The sequence below is a fragment of the Myotis yumanensis genome, unplaced genomic scaffold (genome assembly GCF_028538775.1).
Source record: "Myotis yumanensis isolate MYYU_CA2020_CCGP unplaced genomic scaffold, mMyoYum1.0.hap1 SCAF_3, whole genome shotgun sequence".
Taxonomy (NCBI): Eukaryota; Metazoa; Chordata; class Mammalia; order Chiroptera; family Vespertilionidae; genus Myotis; species Myotis yumanensis.
In genome coordinates, this window is record NW_027223754.1 from 59,676,233 (window position 1) to 59,695,313 (window position 19,081).

General features: G+C 39.4%; 1 protein-coding gene across 8 annotated transcripts in view; it reads right to left on the reverse strand.

The window, feature by feature from the left end:
- The window catches only part of LMO7 (LIM domain 7), a 217,928-nt gene that overhangs the window by 130,459 nt on the left and 68,388 nt on the right, over positions 1-19,081 (reverse strand). For all 8 annotated transcript variants that reach the window (XM_070408919.1, XM_070408921.1, XM_070408920.1 and 5 more), the window contains exon 2: positions 12,210-12,280. In XM_070408919.1, the coding sequence (XP_070265020.1) occupies positions 12,210-12,280 (71 nt within the window). The remainder of the gene's footprint in view (positions 1-12,209; positions 12,281-19,081) is intronic.

Below are 19,081 nucleotides of genomic sequence, written 5' to 3' on the forward strand. Positions count from 1 at the left end.
CACAGTGGACTGGAGCCCCTCTCCACTCCTGAGCCTCCTAGTACAGGTACAAAATCAGAAATAACCATGGGGACAAACCAACACTCTGGATAATACACAAACTACCCTCTAAAAAGTGTATCACTAGAGAAAAAGCCTGTTTTATCTGTCAACTGTTAAAACAATTTCAGTTCTAAGCACTAGGATATGGAGAAAATGCAGTTTGAGCAAATGCTGACCATCCATAAACAATTATTTTCAAATACAATTAAAGGAAGACCTTCTAGGAATAAAAATAGGTTTCAGAAAATTTAAATTTCTGTGACATTTAAGTGTATGTAAAGGAATGGGGCATAGTCTTATGTCAAATAAAATACAAGTATCATGCAAGAGAAATACTGTTCTCTTTTGCAAATAAAACTTGTTTGTATAATAAGTGTTCTTCGATTATATATGTTTCTAAAGGCAATACTGACTTCAGGTGACTGGCTCTATCCATGAATGAGCTAACATGATAACCTCCCAGATTCCTCTGAGCACAAGGGACCAGTTCCCCCTCTTGCATCCCCATATCCCATCCCTCTAACCCCATGTAACATTACACAGCCACCTTGGCAAGCCTTCTCTCAGGCCATGGCAGGAACCTGGTGCTGCGCTCTGACAGCCCTCAAAGGTCTGCTATTGGGTGAGGTTAAAACCAGAACAGAAAACGCTGAGTCATTTGGTGCCCCCCACAGTAGATTGCTCTCACAATTCAGCCTGCAAACCTCTCCTTCAGCTCATCGTTCCAGTTGTAGTCTACTTCCTTTTCCTCTCTTCCCCAAAACACTCCTCCAAGGGAGTTCAGTTGCACAACAGATGCGAGAAAGGGGCTCTGTTCCAAACCCTTGTCGCCGGTGAATGTGACATGACCTGTAATGAAACTCCGAAGTGAGACTCAGAACTGCCCTTGAAGCTCAATGTGATGTCCAGCTCAGTTACAGGTTTTAATCAGAATTTGATGCTCGGTCTGTTAGTCTCCGGAAATTAGTTTCAAATGCCAAACCTCATTTCCCCTCTTATCGGGAAGCTCCTCAGCAGAAGTGCAAAATGTAGGGACATCTTTTGACTTCCTATTTCCAAAGATTTTCCAAATGCACCAGAGAGACTGACATCAAAGAGCATATCAATCCACTGAGAGTGAACTTTTAAACTATAAATTATTTGGTTAGTCATTCACACATACATTACTAATATCTTTCTGTCAGCCATGTTTTGTAAATATATATACCCCCACAGTAGTCAAACTTTTCCTATTGGTAACTAAAATTTTTAAAGATATAACTAAGAGATTACCCATTTCCTTACAATATTTGTTTTACCCATTATTTGACATTTTCTCATTTGCCCAGTTTTCTTCTAGATGCCAACTTTGCTCAACGAGCATTTGAATGCTTCCAAAAGATTCTAGAGCACTGTTCTGTGATCAGCGAGAACAGCCAGACAGTGATGGTGCTATGCACACACAGGACTATTCTCCCAATGCAAACAGCACCTCCTAGCACCAAGCAAGCTACTTGGCATTTAGCGGGTGCTTTCAAAATACTGGCTAAAGTCCACTAACTTTTAATGCAGAATTTTTTCTGTTAATTCAAAACCTCTATCTTCTTTATAGAAATAACTTTACTAAAAACCTTACCATTGGTTTCATTCAAATGCTAGAAATGGTTTTTTGCTTCTCCCAACAAGGACACCTCTCATTTTTCTGTTGGCAGACAGAGGAACTTCAGTGTTCTCTCCTAATTGTCAAATGTTGATCAAGAGAGTAAACTCTTTATCAGATATATTAACTGGATTGGTTATCTTTTTTTATCATGTAAGCTGCTTTTTACTTTATTATATTTTCCACAGAAATAACGTACATCTATAGCATAAATTTTCGTGACTGCATATAGTCCCTTCTGTGGATGAATCAGAATGTACATTGAAATGTTCTATAACTGTTGGACTGATTATCTTAAATAAATTCCTTACTAAGATTTTAAATTAATTACTTCCTTCTAAATTCTTAAGCTGTAATATTTTTTAAATTATATTGTTGGGGGGAGGTGTCCTGGCTGGTGTGACTCAGTTGGCAGAAGCATCATCCCATGCACTGAAAGGTAGCAGGCCCTTGTTAGAGCATTGGTCCTCAGACCAAAGGGTCATGGGTTTGATTCCCAGTCAAGGGCACAGATCCCTCTCGATGTTTCTTTCTCTCTCCCTCTCTCTCTCTCTTTTCTTCCCTCCCTCCCTCCTTTTACCTGGAACAATAAAAAAATAATAACAACATTATGGGTAGAGATGGAAGATGAATGGTGATGGAAAAAATAATAAAAGAATAACAGTAGTTAGTGATCACGTTCCCACGGATAAAGTAACAAGCAGATTAATTTTAAATTTCAAAGTGTAAAAGCATTCAGTATTCATATTTATGATAATTTTTAAGACAAGTAGTAAAATTAATATAAGTTCAATTTGTAGAATTCTTGTGGTGGTAATTCTGGATACTGCTGGATTACTTACCACATAAAAACATATTTACTGCATGCTAAAATGGGAAAACGGGCGGAACAGCACCAAGTCAGTACCAATAAAATTTATAATCATCACTTTATTATGACTGGACTTCCTTATCTTGCCTCACTGTTATGCCTGATGCATCCATCCTGCAGTGAATACAGCAAAACTTTAGGAGTCTGACAGCAGGTTTCCTATTTTGAGCAACCTCAATGGTTAAAGCACTAATGGATCTTGCTGAATAGCCAGAAATTTCCCAATACATCTACACTAATAAAAGAGAAACATGGTAATTAGCGTACGACCGCTACCCTTCCCATTGGCTAATCAGCATATCCTTATGCAAATTAACTGTCAGCCAAGATGGCGGCCGGCAGCCATGCACTGAAGCGAGCAGGGAGGCTTGCTTCCTCCAGGGACTGCAGACTCCAACGTTCCCTGCCTCACTTGCCGGCCTCTCAACTGCAACTCTAAGCAACTATTACTATGTTGCAAATAAGAAGCTAAACAAAACGGCTTTCAGTCAGCCCCGGACCGCAACATTGTATCCATGTTTTCAGCAGCGAGGCCTCAGTGCTAAAGCTGGCCCAGAATAAAAATTTTAAAAAAAGAAGAAAAAAAGGAGCGGTTGGGAGCTTTTAGTCAACTGCCAGCGGTAAAACAGCCCTCAGCCCCTCAGCCAGCCTGGCCAGGCACCCCAGTGGGGACCCCCACCCTGATCCAGGACACCCTTCAGGGCAAACCAGCCGGCCCCCACCCTTGCACCAGGCCTCTATTCTATATAGTGAAAGGGTAATATGCCTCCCAGCACCGGGATCAGCATGACAGGGGGCAGCGCCCAAACCCCCTGATCACCCTGCTCTGTGCCTGATAGGGGGGGAGCTCCCCAATCCCCCAATTGCCCTGCAGCTCTGTGTGTGACAGGGGGCGACGCACCAACCCCCTGATCGGCCCTGCTCTGTGTGTGACAGGGTAGAACCATAACCTCTCCATCGGCGCTGCCCTGAGTGTGACAGTGGCGGCGCCCTAACCCCCTGATTGGCCCTGCTCTGTGGGTGATAGAGGGTGGCGCCCCAACCCCCCTCCACGGGCCTTGCTCTGTGTGTGACAGGGTAGAGCCATAACCTCCCCATTGGCCCTGCCCTGAGTGTGACAGGGTGCAGCGCCCCAACCCCCTGATCCGCCCCGCTCTGTGTGTGACGGGGGCGGTGCCCCAACTCCCCTATCGGCCCTACTCTGTGAGTGACAGGGGGGAGCTCCTCAACCCCCTGATGGGCGCTGCTCTGTGCGTGACAGGGGGGAGCTCCCCAACCCCCTGATCGGCCCTGCTCTGTGAGTGACAGGGAGCAGCGCCCCAACCCCCTGATTGGCCCTGCTCTGTGAGTGACAGGGGGCAGCACCCCAACCCCCTGATTGGCCCTGCTCTGTGCGTGACGGGGGTGGCACCGCAACCTCCCCATCGACCCTGCCTTGAGTGTAGCAGGGGGCGGTACCCCAACCCCCCAATCAGTCTACCCTGAGTGTGACTGAGGGTGGCATTGCAACCTCCCGATCTGCCCTGCTCTGTGCATGACAGGGGCGGCGCCCCAACTCCCCAATCGGCCCTGCTCTGAGCCTGACCAGGGGCTGCACTTAGGGATTGGGCCTGCCCTCTGCCACCCAGGAGCAGACCTAAGCCAGCAGGTCTTATCTCCCGAGGGGTCCCAGACTGTGAGAGGGCACAGGCCGGGCTGGGGGACCGCCCCCCCCCCCCCCCGGGCCTCTAGTAACAATAATAAAGGGCATCTAGCAGAGGGGCTCAGATTCCTGTCCTGATTCTGCTTTTTACTGTTAAGTAACATCACATTGCTAAATTCCTCTCCATCCCTTCATGGAAACAAGAGTGGCATGTCATTCCCTCATAGTTAGACTTAGGTCCTCTCCAATTTTTGCCACTGTCAAAATGTGCTATTTTTTTAATATATATTTTTTTATTATTTCAAAGAGGAAGGGAGGGAGAGAGAGAGAGGTTGAAACATCAATGATGAGAAAGAATCATTGATTGGCTACCTCCTGCACGTCCCAAACTGGGGATCAAGGAATTGAACTGTGACCTCCTGGTTCATAGGTCAACTCTCAACCACTGAGCCACACCAGTCGGGCAAAAATGCTTTGATGTATGTTTGTATGTATATCTTTATCCATGCTCCTTACCGTTTCCTTCTTTATTTTTATTTAAGTATAGTTGGCATACGATATTATATTAATTATATTAGTTTTGGGTGTACAATTCAGTGATTTGGCATTTTTAGACCTTAAATGTGATTACCCCAGTAATTCTAGTAATGATCTGTCACGGTGCAGACTTATCACAATATTACTGACTACATTTACCATTTCTTATATTTTATTTCTAGAGATAAAATCATCAGTGTTCAGTTCTTGATAATTCTTAGGAAAGGGATTTGGCAATATTAATCAACTTGCTTTTGCACCCCGGGGCAGCATTCCTCCACCCACCTCCTGGCATGATATAGCAGCGACACTTCACACTTTCAATAGCAGCAACACTGATTCCCTCTACCTGTCAGCCACCTACTTACTGCATGACCTTCCATGGTGCTGCAGCTTTTATAACCACCACTCTTAAGGGAGGTAAAAATTTTCACCAATTTTACATATCACATTTTACATATTTAGGTTGTTTTTAATATATGAAAATGTTTTATACATATCTTTTCCCCATTTTGTAGTCTTTTCTTAGATTCCCAAAAGAAAATTCTTGGGAAGTCTTGTCATTTTTATAATAAATAAATATAGCTTTATATTAATAAATAAATTAGTTATTTATTAATGTACCAGCTTATATTCAATTGGTCATTTTGAGAATATTACAGAATATGTTGCCTCGATATAACCAATATTTTATAACAGATTTTAAATTATTCACTAGTTTCAATTAAAAAATAGTATCTGCAGAGAACAGACTGACAGCTGTCAGAGGGGATAGGGGTCAGGGAGCTGTATGAAAAAGATGAAGGGATTACGCAGTACGAATTGGTAGATGCAGAATAGCCACAGAGATACAGATTGCAGTATGGAGAATATAGGCAATAATGCTGAGATAATGGGGTATGGGGCCAGGTGGTACTTGGGGCAGAGGGAGGATTAGAATGCATGGTTTTCTGGCCACTTTGCTATACATCTGAAACTGATGCTGAATGGTACTGAATGTAAACTGTGATTAAAAAATAAAATAAATAAAAATAAATAGTATCTGGTTCTAGCATAATCTATAATAATAAAAGCATAATATGCTAATTAGACAGGATGTCTTTCCAGACAACCTTCTGGGTGAAGCCGGGACTGCAAGGGAACCCCGGGTCTCGGGTGCCTGCTGGCAGCCTGAGGGAAGCCGGTGCCAGCAGCGGGGGAAGGAAGGCCTACTCTTGCATGAATTTCGTGCATCAGGCCTCTAGTCTATAATAATAAAAGCATAATATGCTAATTAGACCAGACATCCTTTTTCCAGACAAAGCCGCAGCAGACAGGGGCTGTAGCAGAGGCCTCCCCGGCCAAGGTGGCAGCAGGCGGGGGCCAAGGCCTTTGCACAAATTTCATGCATCAGGCCTCTAGTTCTTAATAATAAAAATGAAGAATTTACTGTTTATTTCCAGTAGTATTTTATTTGTGATTTGGTCTTATCCTTTGCTCACTTGTCTACTGAAATTTTGAAATGTGTATCTTACCAATTTATTTGAACTCTGGATGATCTTTAAGTCATTTTTGTTCAAAATATTTTCTTCAGAATGTTATTTTCCAGAATATATATATATATATATATATATATATATATATTCAAATCTATTTTTCCTATTCCTTCTAAACTTAGATTTTTAAACTGCCTCCAAACATTTTTAACTCTTCAATTATATTTTTCAGCTCATTAACTTAATTTAGACTATATTCTGATATATGATGAGTTTTAAAATTAATTCTTACCCAATTATTTATCCCAATACAATGAACTGAATGTTTCATCTCTTCTCCATTTTCTCATATCTTTTATCACAAACTCTTATGTAAAATAATGTATTTCTGGACCTTGCTCTCACATTCATATGTACATTTATAAAGCAACTCATAATTATTAAATACCGTGTTTTGTTGTGCTTTATCATATGTTCTAATATTAGATTAGACTCATTCCACAAACATTTTATTTTTAGAATTTTTCTTATTCTCATTTGTCTATTATTCTACATAAATGTTAATTCTTTTTCTAAGAAAATTTGACATTTTATATAGATATTAGATTGAAACTATAAATTAATTTTTATATCTATTACCTTATACAGAAATGTAGTTTATTATCCTATTTCTTAAATCTTGTAACTAACCATTTTTCCTACATATAAAAATAAAAGCCCAGCACTCTGTTCTGGTCGGTGGGCCGGCCGGGAGCAGAGTCGGGTTGGCGCCCCCAATAAAAGGACCTTCTGCTTTTGCAAAAAAAAATAAAATAAAATAAAAATAAATAAAATAAATAAAAGCCCAACATGTTTCTCTAAACAATGTTCAAAACTTTATCACTTGATAAACTTTATCAACTTGATATAGTACTTTTTTTAATGATGTTCTGCTATATATTATTACTTTTATCCAGGTAATATTCTGATTAGTGTTACTATATAAAAATTCTAGAGACTAAGTTTCATATAAGGCAATTACTCTACTTTTAATTTATGTGATACAGTCTATTTCTCCTTTTTACAGTATTCATTCCCCTTATTTAATTTCTTTCTCATTGCACTGAACAGAATCCCCAAACTTTCATCATTTTACAGCCAACACAGTGTTGTTCACATGAGAGCCTTCATTACATCAAAAACCTACTTCAATAACTTTCTGCCGATCAACTTTGATATAAATTATTTATATCACATAAACTGAGTACATCCATTTCTACCTTTAATTTTTAGTACACCATCATTCTCATCTATTTCTCAGAGGCCCCATCACTGAAATCTTGTAAGTTCTCCTTTTGGTAACTTACGTTTAGGGTGAGAAAGCCCTGTAGACAGTACATGCAGGTTCATAAAACATACATAAGCTTTCTACCTTCAAGTCTGAGGCCACAATATAAAAGACTTCTACAAAATTGGCAATGAGCCTGTACAGTGCAACTGCCTTAGCAGAAGTAATTTTTAAAATTAATGTTTTCCAAGCTCACCTTCAACTTTTATACTACTCTTTTTTGAATGACGTTCTTGCTACATATAGATATAAAATTATGGGGGCGGGGGGGGGGGAGGGGAGATTGACCATGAAGCTGAAAAAGAAAGCATACAGATGATAACCATAAAATACTGCCATGAAAAAAAAAGCAGTTTAAATTTGTTAATTATCTATATGAAATTGAACACTTGTATCTTTGTTTATGTACTATTAGGTTATCAAATAATACGGAAACATCAAAGTTTATATTACTTTAAGAAAAAATAGTTTTTATTACTTAAATTTCAATGGCTGTCATATGGATCAGGGTCAATATTTATGCTGGAGAGCCATATGGAAGCAACTGTTCTCAGGAAATTCAAAGCCAGAAAGAGCTCTAATAAAAAGTCCTCAAAGACATACAGCTTACAAGATTTACCATTAATTTAAAAGTCTGGGCTTTTAATATCAAGCTTCTGAGCAACTGATTTTGCTTTCCTTGCAGGCATTATAACTCAGGTAGCTGTGATCAAACAGAGGAATGCCTGCTAACAGGCCAACCAGGTAAGTTTTCTTCAGTTTCGGATTTATACAGAATAGTCACCTGGACTTTTTTTCTAACACTACACCTTTTAGATTAATATTATCTCCATTAACCAATGGCTATACATGTGACTCACAATTAAGAGAAAGATTATTTTAATACAAATATCATGCAGTGTTCCACAGAAACTACAATTGCTGATTATCGCAGCTGAATGTTTACTTACGCGCCTTTTGAAAAACATTCACTTAAAGAATACTAGGTACTAAACAGATTGATTAGACTTACATGGTAATGCACCATACCTCAAATTGGTGTTATTTCAATTAGGAAACAATCTAAGAATGAGCTTTTGGAAGTTGTGAATTAAAGTGACTTTTTTTCATTTTTATTTAATTTATTGGGGTGGTACTGGTTAACAAAATTGTACAGTTTACAGGTGCATAATTCCACAACACATCATCTGTATACTGTATTGTGTGTTCACCACCCCAAGTCAAGTCTCCTTCCATGACCATTTATCGCCCGTAAACCCTCCTCCACCTTTCCCATTCACCCTACCCCAGCAATCACCACACTGTTGTCTGTCTATGAGTTGTTGCTCTTTTTTTTCTTTTTTCCTCATTCCCTCCACCACAAACCTCAGCCCTCCAAACACCCCCATCCCCAGCTGTCAGCCTGCTCTACATCTGAGTCTGTCTCTGTGTTGCCTGTTAGTTCATTTTGTTCCTTAGATTCCACATATGAGTGAAATCACATGGTACTTGTCTTTCTCTGACTGGCTTATCACTTAACATAATGCTCTCCAGGTCAAAAGCCATTATGTCTCTAAACATTCATCAGAATGTTTGCTGTGATCATTAAGGTAGAACTTATATATTTATTCTAAAAATACTGCTTGTGGTCAAAATAGTTTTTCATCAACTCTGAATATTCTCACTAGAAATAGGTTGGATATAGTTTTCAGAAATCACCCCAAGTCACTCAGACCCCAGGCTGGTGCCTAAATTGCATTTTAAATAATAAAAAAAAACAGCATCACTATCCAGTATGTTTAATGACATAGTTATGGAAGCAATGCCCCAAATGGGGGGGAATTCTCTAAAAATATTTTGAATAATAGTTCATCACTGGAAGTATATAACCACAAAGTGACTTCTTTGAAAACATTACCTATTTGGACTATATGCCGTCATATGTCTGAAAACAATTCCATAACTCATAGGCACACTTCCTACATAAACCTGCCTAACTCCTATCCTGTCTTGTGGGGCTTACAATTGACATCAAAGTTATTTGGCTGTGAACCACTAAATAGTCTATACCAGCGACTTCAATGTCAGTGTGCCACAATAATTTTTAAAACATACAATACCTGACTATTTAGTCAGGGGCACTGACCTCTTTTCCCTTAGATTGTCAAATGAGAAAATGACAAAAGCCAACACAACAATAGCCGTACAGTGTGAATGAATCAAAATTATACTTATTTTTTGGTCAGGTTGGCAAAAGTATTTTTTTGTTGTCCTGCGGAATATTGGTGATTAGTATATGTGTGCCATGAAATGAAAAGGTTGAAAATCGCTAGTCTATACTCATAGCAAATTAGTTTTCAGATCACATGCATCTTTCTAACAATCATTTTTGTCCTTTCATGTTCTGAACACAATAGAACACATCCCATATAATAAAGAGGTAATATGCAAATTGACCATCACTCCAACACAAGATGGCCGCCCCCCGTGGTCAAAGATGGCCGCCCCCCTGTGGTCAAAGATGGCCGCCCCCATGTGGACACAAGATAACCGCCACAAGAAGGCCAGCTGGGGAGGGCAGTTGTGGGCAATCAGGCCAGCAGGGAAGGGCAGTTGGGGGCAACCAGGCCTGCAGGAGAGGGCAGTTAGGGGTGACCAGGCCAGCAGGGGAGGGCAGTTGGGAGGGACAAGGCCTGCAGGGGAGAGTAGTTGGGAGGGGGGGGGGGGGGGAACCAGGCCTGCAGGGGAGGGCAGTTGGGGGTGACCAGGTCTGCAGGAGAGGACAGTTGGGGGTGACCAGGCCTGCAGGGGAGGACAGTAGGGGGTGACCAGGCCAGCAGGGGAGGACAGTTGGGGGTGGCCAGGCCGGCAGGGGAGATTAGTTGGGAGTGACCAGGCCTGCAGGGGAGGGCAGTTGGGGGCAACCAGGCTGGTAGGGGAGGGCAGTTGGGGGTGACAAGGCCAGCAGGGGAGGGCAGTTAGGGGCAATCGGGCTGGCAGGGGAGCAGTTAGGCGTCAATTAGGTTGGCAGGGGAGTGGTTAGGGGGTTATTAGGCTGGCAGGCAGAAGTGGTTAGGGGCAATTAGGCAGGCAGGCAGGCGAGTGGTTGGGAGCCAGCAATCCTGGATTGTGAGAGGGGTCCCAGATTGGAGAGGGTGCAGGCTGGGCTGAGGGACACACACACCCCCATGCATGATTTTTGTGCACCGGGGCTCTAGTTTAAATCATAGTTTTCAAATCCAAATAAAGTAATTTCCTATCTGTGACCAATGGGGCTGACCATATCACCTACTAAAATTAGTCTAACACTATTTGGCAACAATTCAGAATGTGACATCAGAAGAGGTTCAGATGCATCCCTGAAACTTTCCAGTGGCCCTTCTTCATATCCTACAACATATCAGCTGGAACCACATGAAAGTGACATTTCTATAGGTCACAGATGGTTGAATAGCAAAAACTTGATATGGCTTAATTTAATAATATTGCTCTAAAGAAGTTCAAACACCCATCAACAGAGCTGATAAAATCAGATTGTCATCTACATGTCCACCAACCTATGTATTTCTACACAGTTTGATAGTTTACAAAAACCTATTAAGGTCCATATATCATATGGAACTTTGCAACCCTGTAAAGTAGGCAGATTAGATATCCTGACCTCCACTTTACAGGTGAGAAAATAAGGCTCGGATGTTAAGTTACTTACTCAAATGTCCAAAAGTAATGGAGCAAGGAATCAAACCTACACCCTTTGACTTCTTCTGTTTGCTGAAAACAAACTTCCTTTAGAAGAATAATCAAAATCATCTAAGTGAAAACACATACACTCCCAATGCTTATTTGTGGACAGATTCCATCAATACCTATGCAGTAAGTGTCTACATTGAAATACTTAAATGCTTTCAAAGCTGCGAGTACATACTCAAGTACATTCTTATAATTTATTGACTCACTTCTGCAACCTGTACCCTCACACGTTCATCCTTACATCTCATAGGCCGAACTGCCCCTTACCCCCAAAGGTCACATACCAAGCTAACTGTACTACACATCCATTGAGGAACAAACCATTACACTAAACACACAGTGTAGGCCTCATACCATCAATCGTGGCACAAGACTACTTTACTTAAAGACAACCAAAGCCTAGGATGTGATTCTCAATATCTGTTAATTAAATGAATGGCCCATGACTCAAATTGATTGTGGTGATGTAATGACTCCACTTACAGCTTAGAAGAAACATTTGCTACTGCCTAGCTTTGTTCTACAATCATCACTATTTATGGATAAAAGAAAAAAGTTTTATACAAACTTCTAATACAGGCAATTACATACATTAAAATAATCTGAGTAAGTGACAGCTGGTACAATGTAATAAGGCTTTCTCCTCAACCACCCATCCCTACTGGCCCATCAAGCAATAATAGAATCTTTCTTGTTTACTAATTTAAAATAATATATATTTCACCAATGCTATCTTTAGATACAGAGAGTGATAACCCCTTCTTACTGTCTGGAACTATGGGGTGTCAATTTGCAGGGATCAAATCTCACTTGTTACCAAGAAAACATATCTGTGACTACTGTAGCTAGCCATGGAGAAGGGAGTGAAAGTAGACATACTTCATAACATGCACATACACACACACACCTTTGCTTTTAAATTGTTTGTAAATGCTGTATATACTTACTCACACAACAGAACACCATTCTCTAGAGAGGCTCGAAAATCCTTTGTTTCAAAATTCTTCTCTGTTACTGCCTGAAAGACAGATTTGGGTATTAATTTTTTTTTAACCAGGAATAAGACACAAGTCAAATTCAGATTAAGTGATATGCATCTATTATTATCATTGAAGGATGTGCATATATCAAAAGCTGTTCCACAAAAGAAATTATATGAGGTTCCATGTTACAAAGAGAGAGGTTAACCACTTTAGTATGAAAAAATATAAACAGAAAAAAAAAACACAATGAGCATTTTCTGTAATGTAACCATTTTATGGATAATAAAAGTTGGAAGCTAAATTTTGAACATATTTTGTATTTAAAAATCTATGGGTGATCTATTTTACTAAAAGTAAATAAACTTGAAACACCAACTATATATGCACATAATTAACTTCAATTCCATCCTTAAATTCCTCACATTTCATTACAAAGATAAATAGCAAAGGGCCTGACTCTCCTTAAATGTATTCATGAAATGGTCTGTGTAAAGAGCTATTTACTAAAACATACGAGGGAGAAGACTGTTAAATCCTAAACTGAGAGACAAAAGATAGAGAGGGTAGACGGTAAGAATTTCAAGCAGACAATTCCCCACTTAAGACTCTTATATATGAGCAGGCCACCTAAGGTTACCACCATCAATGTTCTTAGTAAAACTGCTGTGAAAATCTCTCCAGATTCTGTCTCTTGCGGATAGGGGAGATGGAAGGGAAGGGAGTTCCATAGGGGAAGCAGTAGCAGAGAAAACAGTGGGGGAAAACTGCTCCAAGAACAACTCTTGGGACTGGATCCCCAGCTAAGGGTGTGGGCAAGAGAACCACCATCTGCTAGCAGGAGTCCTTGTTCCACCTGCCACTTCAGGAAGAAATATAATCTTGGGGATTGTTTTGGGAAGTAATTCATCTTAAATCCTAGGTGAGCCACAGTGCCCCTCTGTTCTTATTCACCACTGCTAGCTTTACTGTCCACCTAGAATCCCTATTATGTCTTCTGCATCTTTTCCACAATGCCCAACATAGCTCTAAGCTAGACATACTACCTGTTAACCGACAAAACAATGGGTAATTTTAGAACTAAAGTTAGTTTCTCACGAGATGGTTCTATAAATATGGACAGAAGCCAAGGCTAGGAGGTGACACACGGAAAAGCAGGAGCATCCTGTATATGGCGGGAGATTCTTCCCTCAAGAAGTTCACAGCCGCATAAGTAAAAGACAAAGTTTAAAAGCACAGTGAATGCAAACAGAATGGTATGTTTGGGGGGAGATAACCTTGAGTGGCCCATGGATTATCTCAGGTAATCTGTGTAGCACAAACTCTTATTTTCCCCAAACAGATCCAATACAAACTCAGGATGAGCATTGATCCCAACTAGTGAAAACATAGTGATATCTAATTTTTTTGGGAACTCCTACCCAAAGCCAAAAAAGCATAAAAGAGCCCAGGAACATCAAAGTCCATTTTCTCTAGTCATAGGAAAGCCACTGAGAGCCACCAATACTTAATTGCCCTACTGTGAAACGATCTAGCAATTATTTTTCCAAATCAATGTAGATTAGAAGCAGTGGTTTAGAAGATAAAAAGAGCTATGTCCTACAAACACATGGAGAGCAGTAAAGAGTAAGTCAACAACACTGAATGGTCCAATCCAAAGGGCAGAGTGTAGCAAGTGACAAAATGGAAAGAGAAAGGGCTCAACTCAGGCAAAAGTATATTCAAATCCCACTTTCATTACCTAATAGCTGTGTGATCTTAAGCAAGTTAAATAACCTCTCTGAACTCCAGTCTACTGATCTGAAACAAGGAAAATATCACCTACTTATTAGCTTGTAAAGATCAGGATACTGTGCAATCAAATAGCTGAGGGTAGTTAACTGCAGTATATGCTTAACCTCATTACATGTATTGACCTTCAAGGTAACACTCTGACAACACACTCCAATAATTAACCCTCAAAGGAATACCTCTGTACCATATAATCAGAATATTAATTGATAAAATAGAAATAATGGAATTTACAGAGCTATTCAGAAAACCCAACTATCCAGAAAGTTTCATTTTCCCCAAAAAAACTCTAGAAAGTCAAAGCCATAGTATATTTAGACCACCCTCCTCAAGATATCAAAATATTAATGTACTCTTATACATTTATACTTACCAAATCTAAATAATTATGCTATAATACCAGACCAATTTATACTGTTTATAAAGAAGACTATAAAAAGTAAACAAAGATTTTTAAATAACAGCCTATATTGTGAGTTCATGGGAATCTGGCATGTTCTGTACAATAGCAAAGGTTATATAAAATGATACCACAATTCTAGAAGGCAATTTGTGATATGTATCTGAAGTATTGAATATGCTTCTTCCAGACATATTATGTCCAGATCTAGGAATATACACCATGACAACAAGAGAACAAGACATAAGAAGGACTGCTTCACAGCACTGAGTATAATAGCAACAATTACAAACTGCCTGAATGCCCAACAATAAGACACTGATTACATTATGATATAACTGTAAAACAGAAGTTTGCATGAAATTTAAGCTCATGTTATGAAAGTAGATTTACTTGTAAAGAACCCTTTATATATTAGTTATAAAGCAATTCACTAAATAATACATGAGCAGGATCCCAATTACTATAACTCTATAAGTATGCATTATATAAATAAATATTAAATAATTATTTCTAAGTGGTAGAATTATAGCTAATATCAATGTTTATTTTTTATTATTAACATTCTGTAACAACCACAGGTGTTTCCTGTGTCATAGATATACAATTAATATTTTTTAAAACAACATGCAAGAGAGGTCAGAATCCATCAGATTTAGGTCAATTTTCTGTGTCTCTTATATCTAAAGGATAAAAATCCACTAGACTACCTTCTGTGTCCTGAAAACTATAAAAATTATAGAGATCTATAAAGGATCTCAAAATATAGTGAAGACAGTTTGCTCCAAAAAAAATTAAATCATGCTTTAAAATGTGAACCCATCTTTATTTTAAGAAGAATTCAAAATACTGAACGAAATTTAAGAATTTTCAGAGAACAAGTGTTTGTCTAGTAGTTCTAACCTAACAATTACTCACTGCGTTTTCAATAATTCTGAGCCTTACTCATTAGAATGTTATTTGAGGTGTGACACATTTTATGTAATGAGGTGAGTCACAGGAACTCTAGACCACGTGTTTCCCACTTGAGTTATCAAAAGTCAACACCAACAGGAGTAATCACTATGTAGTCAAGAGCCACACCTTGCCTTCTATAAAAACTTGGCTATTAAAAAAAAAAAACTTGGCTATTTTCCTCTTCCTTGTCCCTTTCCATAGTTTTTAATACAATTAAGTGAAATCATTACCACCTGAGACGTACATCAGATGAGACCTGCGATTCAATCCTGAACAAATCTTACTCTACAGACTTTTTTTTCCCAGAGAGGAAGGGAGAAGGAGAGAGATAGAAACATAAATGATGAGAGAGAATCATTGATCGGCTGCCTCCTGCACACCCCACATTGGGGATCGAGCCTGCAACCTGAGCATGTGCCATGACCAGGAATCAAGCCGTGACCTCCTGGTTCATAGGTCGATGCTCAACCAGTGAGCCACGCCAGTTGGGCTACGAACTTCTGATAAGTCACTGCTCCATCCCCTACTTTTAAAGGGAAAGAAATATTTGCCCAACCCACTTCACAATACACAAATGATACGTGAAAATATTTGACCCTTTCAAAAAAAGAAGAAGATGAAGAAGACTACACACTATATTCAGGGCTTCTGCTTCTTCCAGCCGTGCAGCCCTGGGTGCTGATGAGTCGTCCTGTTGGAAAGAAAGCTAAGAAACTTACAAGGCCAAGGACTCTTCCTGGGAAGCTATAATTACTTTCCCAAGCATATTAAGGGCGGAGCAGCGTGTGGAAAACACATCTTACACAATCAAGGCTGCCAAACCTGTCCTACCACCTGTAGCCTCTGGAGAAGCCCTTGATAGGAAGCTTTTAAAAGGCATATTTTGTGAAAGAAAATATCAGCTACATAAATATATAGGCAATAAGTGCCAAGACCACAAATTTCAAAATAGCCATTGCTTCTCCTATGAGAAGTATTAATTTAGTAAACAAATGGGAATTAGCATCACACCCTTTTTTGTTTATGGTTTTATTTTAATCCTCTCGCTGGATGAGATTTCCCACCAATATAAGCAGCAAGTTTCTCTAAAGCTGCATCTCTCAGTTCCAATTCTGACCACATAATCAACATGATTTAAATCCCAGACATTCTGGGAACATCTCGAAGACCACTTCATACCAGACGGGTTATCAGCAAAACACCCACTAATGCAAGTCAGCAGGCACTCATCTTGTTTAAATTTTTCAATTCCTGTTAAGCAGTCATTTTAAAGACATCTAGAATCCCAAAAGCACTCTCTACCATATTTTTGTGGGAATCACAGTGCAAAACCAGTGCCCATTTAAACTGTTTCAAAAGAGAAGAGATGTTTGGCGACAAAAACTAGGCTACGAGCTTCCAAGGGGCTCAAAGTTGGTTCCAAATTAAGTTTACTTATTGATTGATCAGCTACTGGACCATGATATTTAAGACACATGCATACCATGATCATCTTGCCTATCATTTATTTCAACATAAATAATGCAACACAAACACAAAGAACATTTACCATCAGAAGCCACTGTGGAACACAGGTACCCCTTCATGAAACAACTCCCCAAAACTGGCTCTGCCTTAATTTTCCATTCAACATGTCAGCATTTACTAGGTGTACCAGTTAATAATGTGGATTTTTTTCAATAGATGGTGTTACACATATGTTTATATATATGCGATTTGATATGTATGCTATTTTGTTGTATGGACAGCAAGCTTCAAAACTTCATGTCAAATTTGCTGAAGGTGTTAACATCATAGATATTTTTATGCTTAAAAATGTCGAATTTCGTGCCAAAAAAAAAAAAAAGAGCATTTGCAGGAAGTTTCAATTCATTACTTTATTTTGAAGAAAAAATTATCATATACTTCAGGAAGCTTATGGTGAACATGCTCCATCTCAAGATACTTGTGAAAGCTGGTTTAAACACTTTAAAAGTGATGATTGCAATGTGAAAGACAAAGAATGCCCAGGTCAACCGAAAAAGTTTGAAGACCAACAATTACAAGCATTACTAGTACTGGATAAAGATGAGTGTCAAACTCAAAACAACTTGCAGAAAGATTAAACGTTGCTCAGCAAACAATTGCCGATCGTTTACAAGCAATGGGAAAGATTTTAAAGGAAGGAAAATGGGTGCCACATCAACTGAATGAAAGACAAATGGAAAACCGAAAAGTCATCAGTAACATGTTGCTTCAATGGCATGAGAGAAAGTCTTTTTTGCATCGAATTGTGACTGGCGATGAAAAGTGGATTTATTTTGAGAATCCCAGATGCACAAAATCATGGGTTGATCCAGGTCAACCACCAACATCGACTGCAAGGCCAAATCGATTCAGAAAGAAGACAATGCTCTGCATTTGGTGGGATCAGGAAGGTATGGTGTATTATGAGCTTCTAAAACCAAGTGAAACCATTGATACTGATCGCTACCGACAACAAATAATCAATTGGAACCACGCTTTGATAGTAAAACGACCAGAAAGTGCCAGAAGACATGGCAAAGTAATTTTGCTTCATGATGACGCACCATCACACACTTCAAAACCAGTTAAAGACACGTTAAAAGATCTTGTCTGGGAAGTATTAACCCACCCGCTGTATTCACCAGACCTTGCTCCTTCAGATGACCACTTGTTCCCATCGATGGCACACGCACTTCCTGAGCAGCACTTCAAAACATACGAAGAAGTGGAAAATAGGGTCTCTGAATGGTTTGCCTCAAAACAAGAAAAGTTCTGTTGGGACGGTATCCACAAATTACCTGAACGATGGGGAAATGTGTATCTAGCAATGGACATTACTTTGAATAAAGCACTTTTGACGTTTCTCTTGAAATGATCAGGTTTTCTTTGATTACAAAATCCGCCATTATTAACCGGTAGTAAATGAAAGAGGCATTGTTTCTGCAGCGAGGAGCCCCGGGGCCAGCACACTTCAAGATGCTGGGTCTTTTCAGGCAGTCTCTAAAACTGGCGATGAATTTAAAACACCCCTTTCTCCTTTCCTCCATTAAACCTCATTTTTGAAGCAACCATTATATGATCACTATGATTCCACAAAACAGGACCAATTTTTACAGTGAATTCCATGAAACGTCTCTAACACTATTTATGCTGCAATATCTCTGACAGATCTCCTTGAGCACTCATGCCAAAAACTTACAAATGCAAGGATTATGGCACACAGTCAAAAACACCAGGTAAAAACTAAACATAATTTAAATAGAACAAATGTCCACCTCCTAGCTCTTTCCTTTCCCAGAGTGAAATTATTGAAAAAGTCATTCATGATGGTAGAGAAGCCAGTTCCTCCCACAGGAATGGGCTAAAAATAAAACTAAAAAAAGGAAGTTGGCCCGGCCAGTATTGCTCAGTGGTTGAGCATCAACCTTAGAATCAGAAGGTCAAGGTTTAATTCCCAGTCAAGGCATATGCCTGGGTTGCGGGTTCAACCCCCAATGTGGGGCGTGCAGGAGACAGCTAATCAATGATTCTCTCTCATCATTTATGTTTCTATCTCTCTCTCTCCCTCTTCCTTCTTCTCAGAAATCAATAACAATATATTTATTTTTTTTAAAGGAACTTGGAGTCAGAAAAGCTAAAACAAAAGTATCAGACTCCTTCCTTGGGTAATAGACACAAGTCTCCC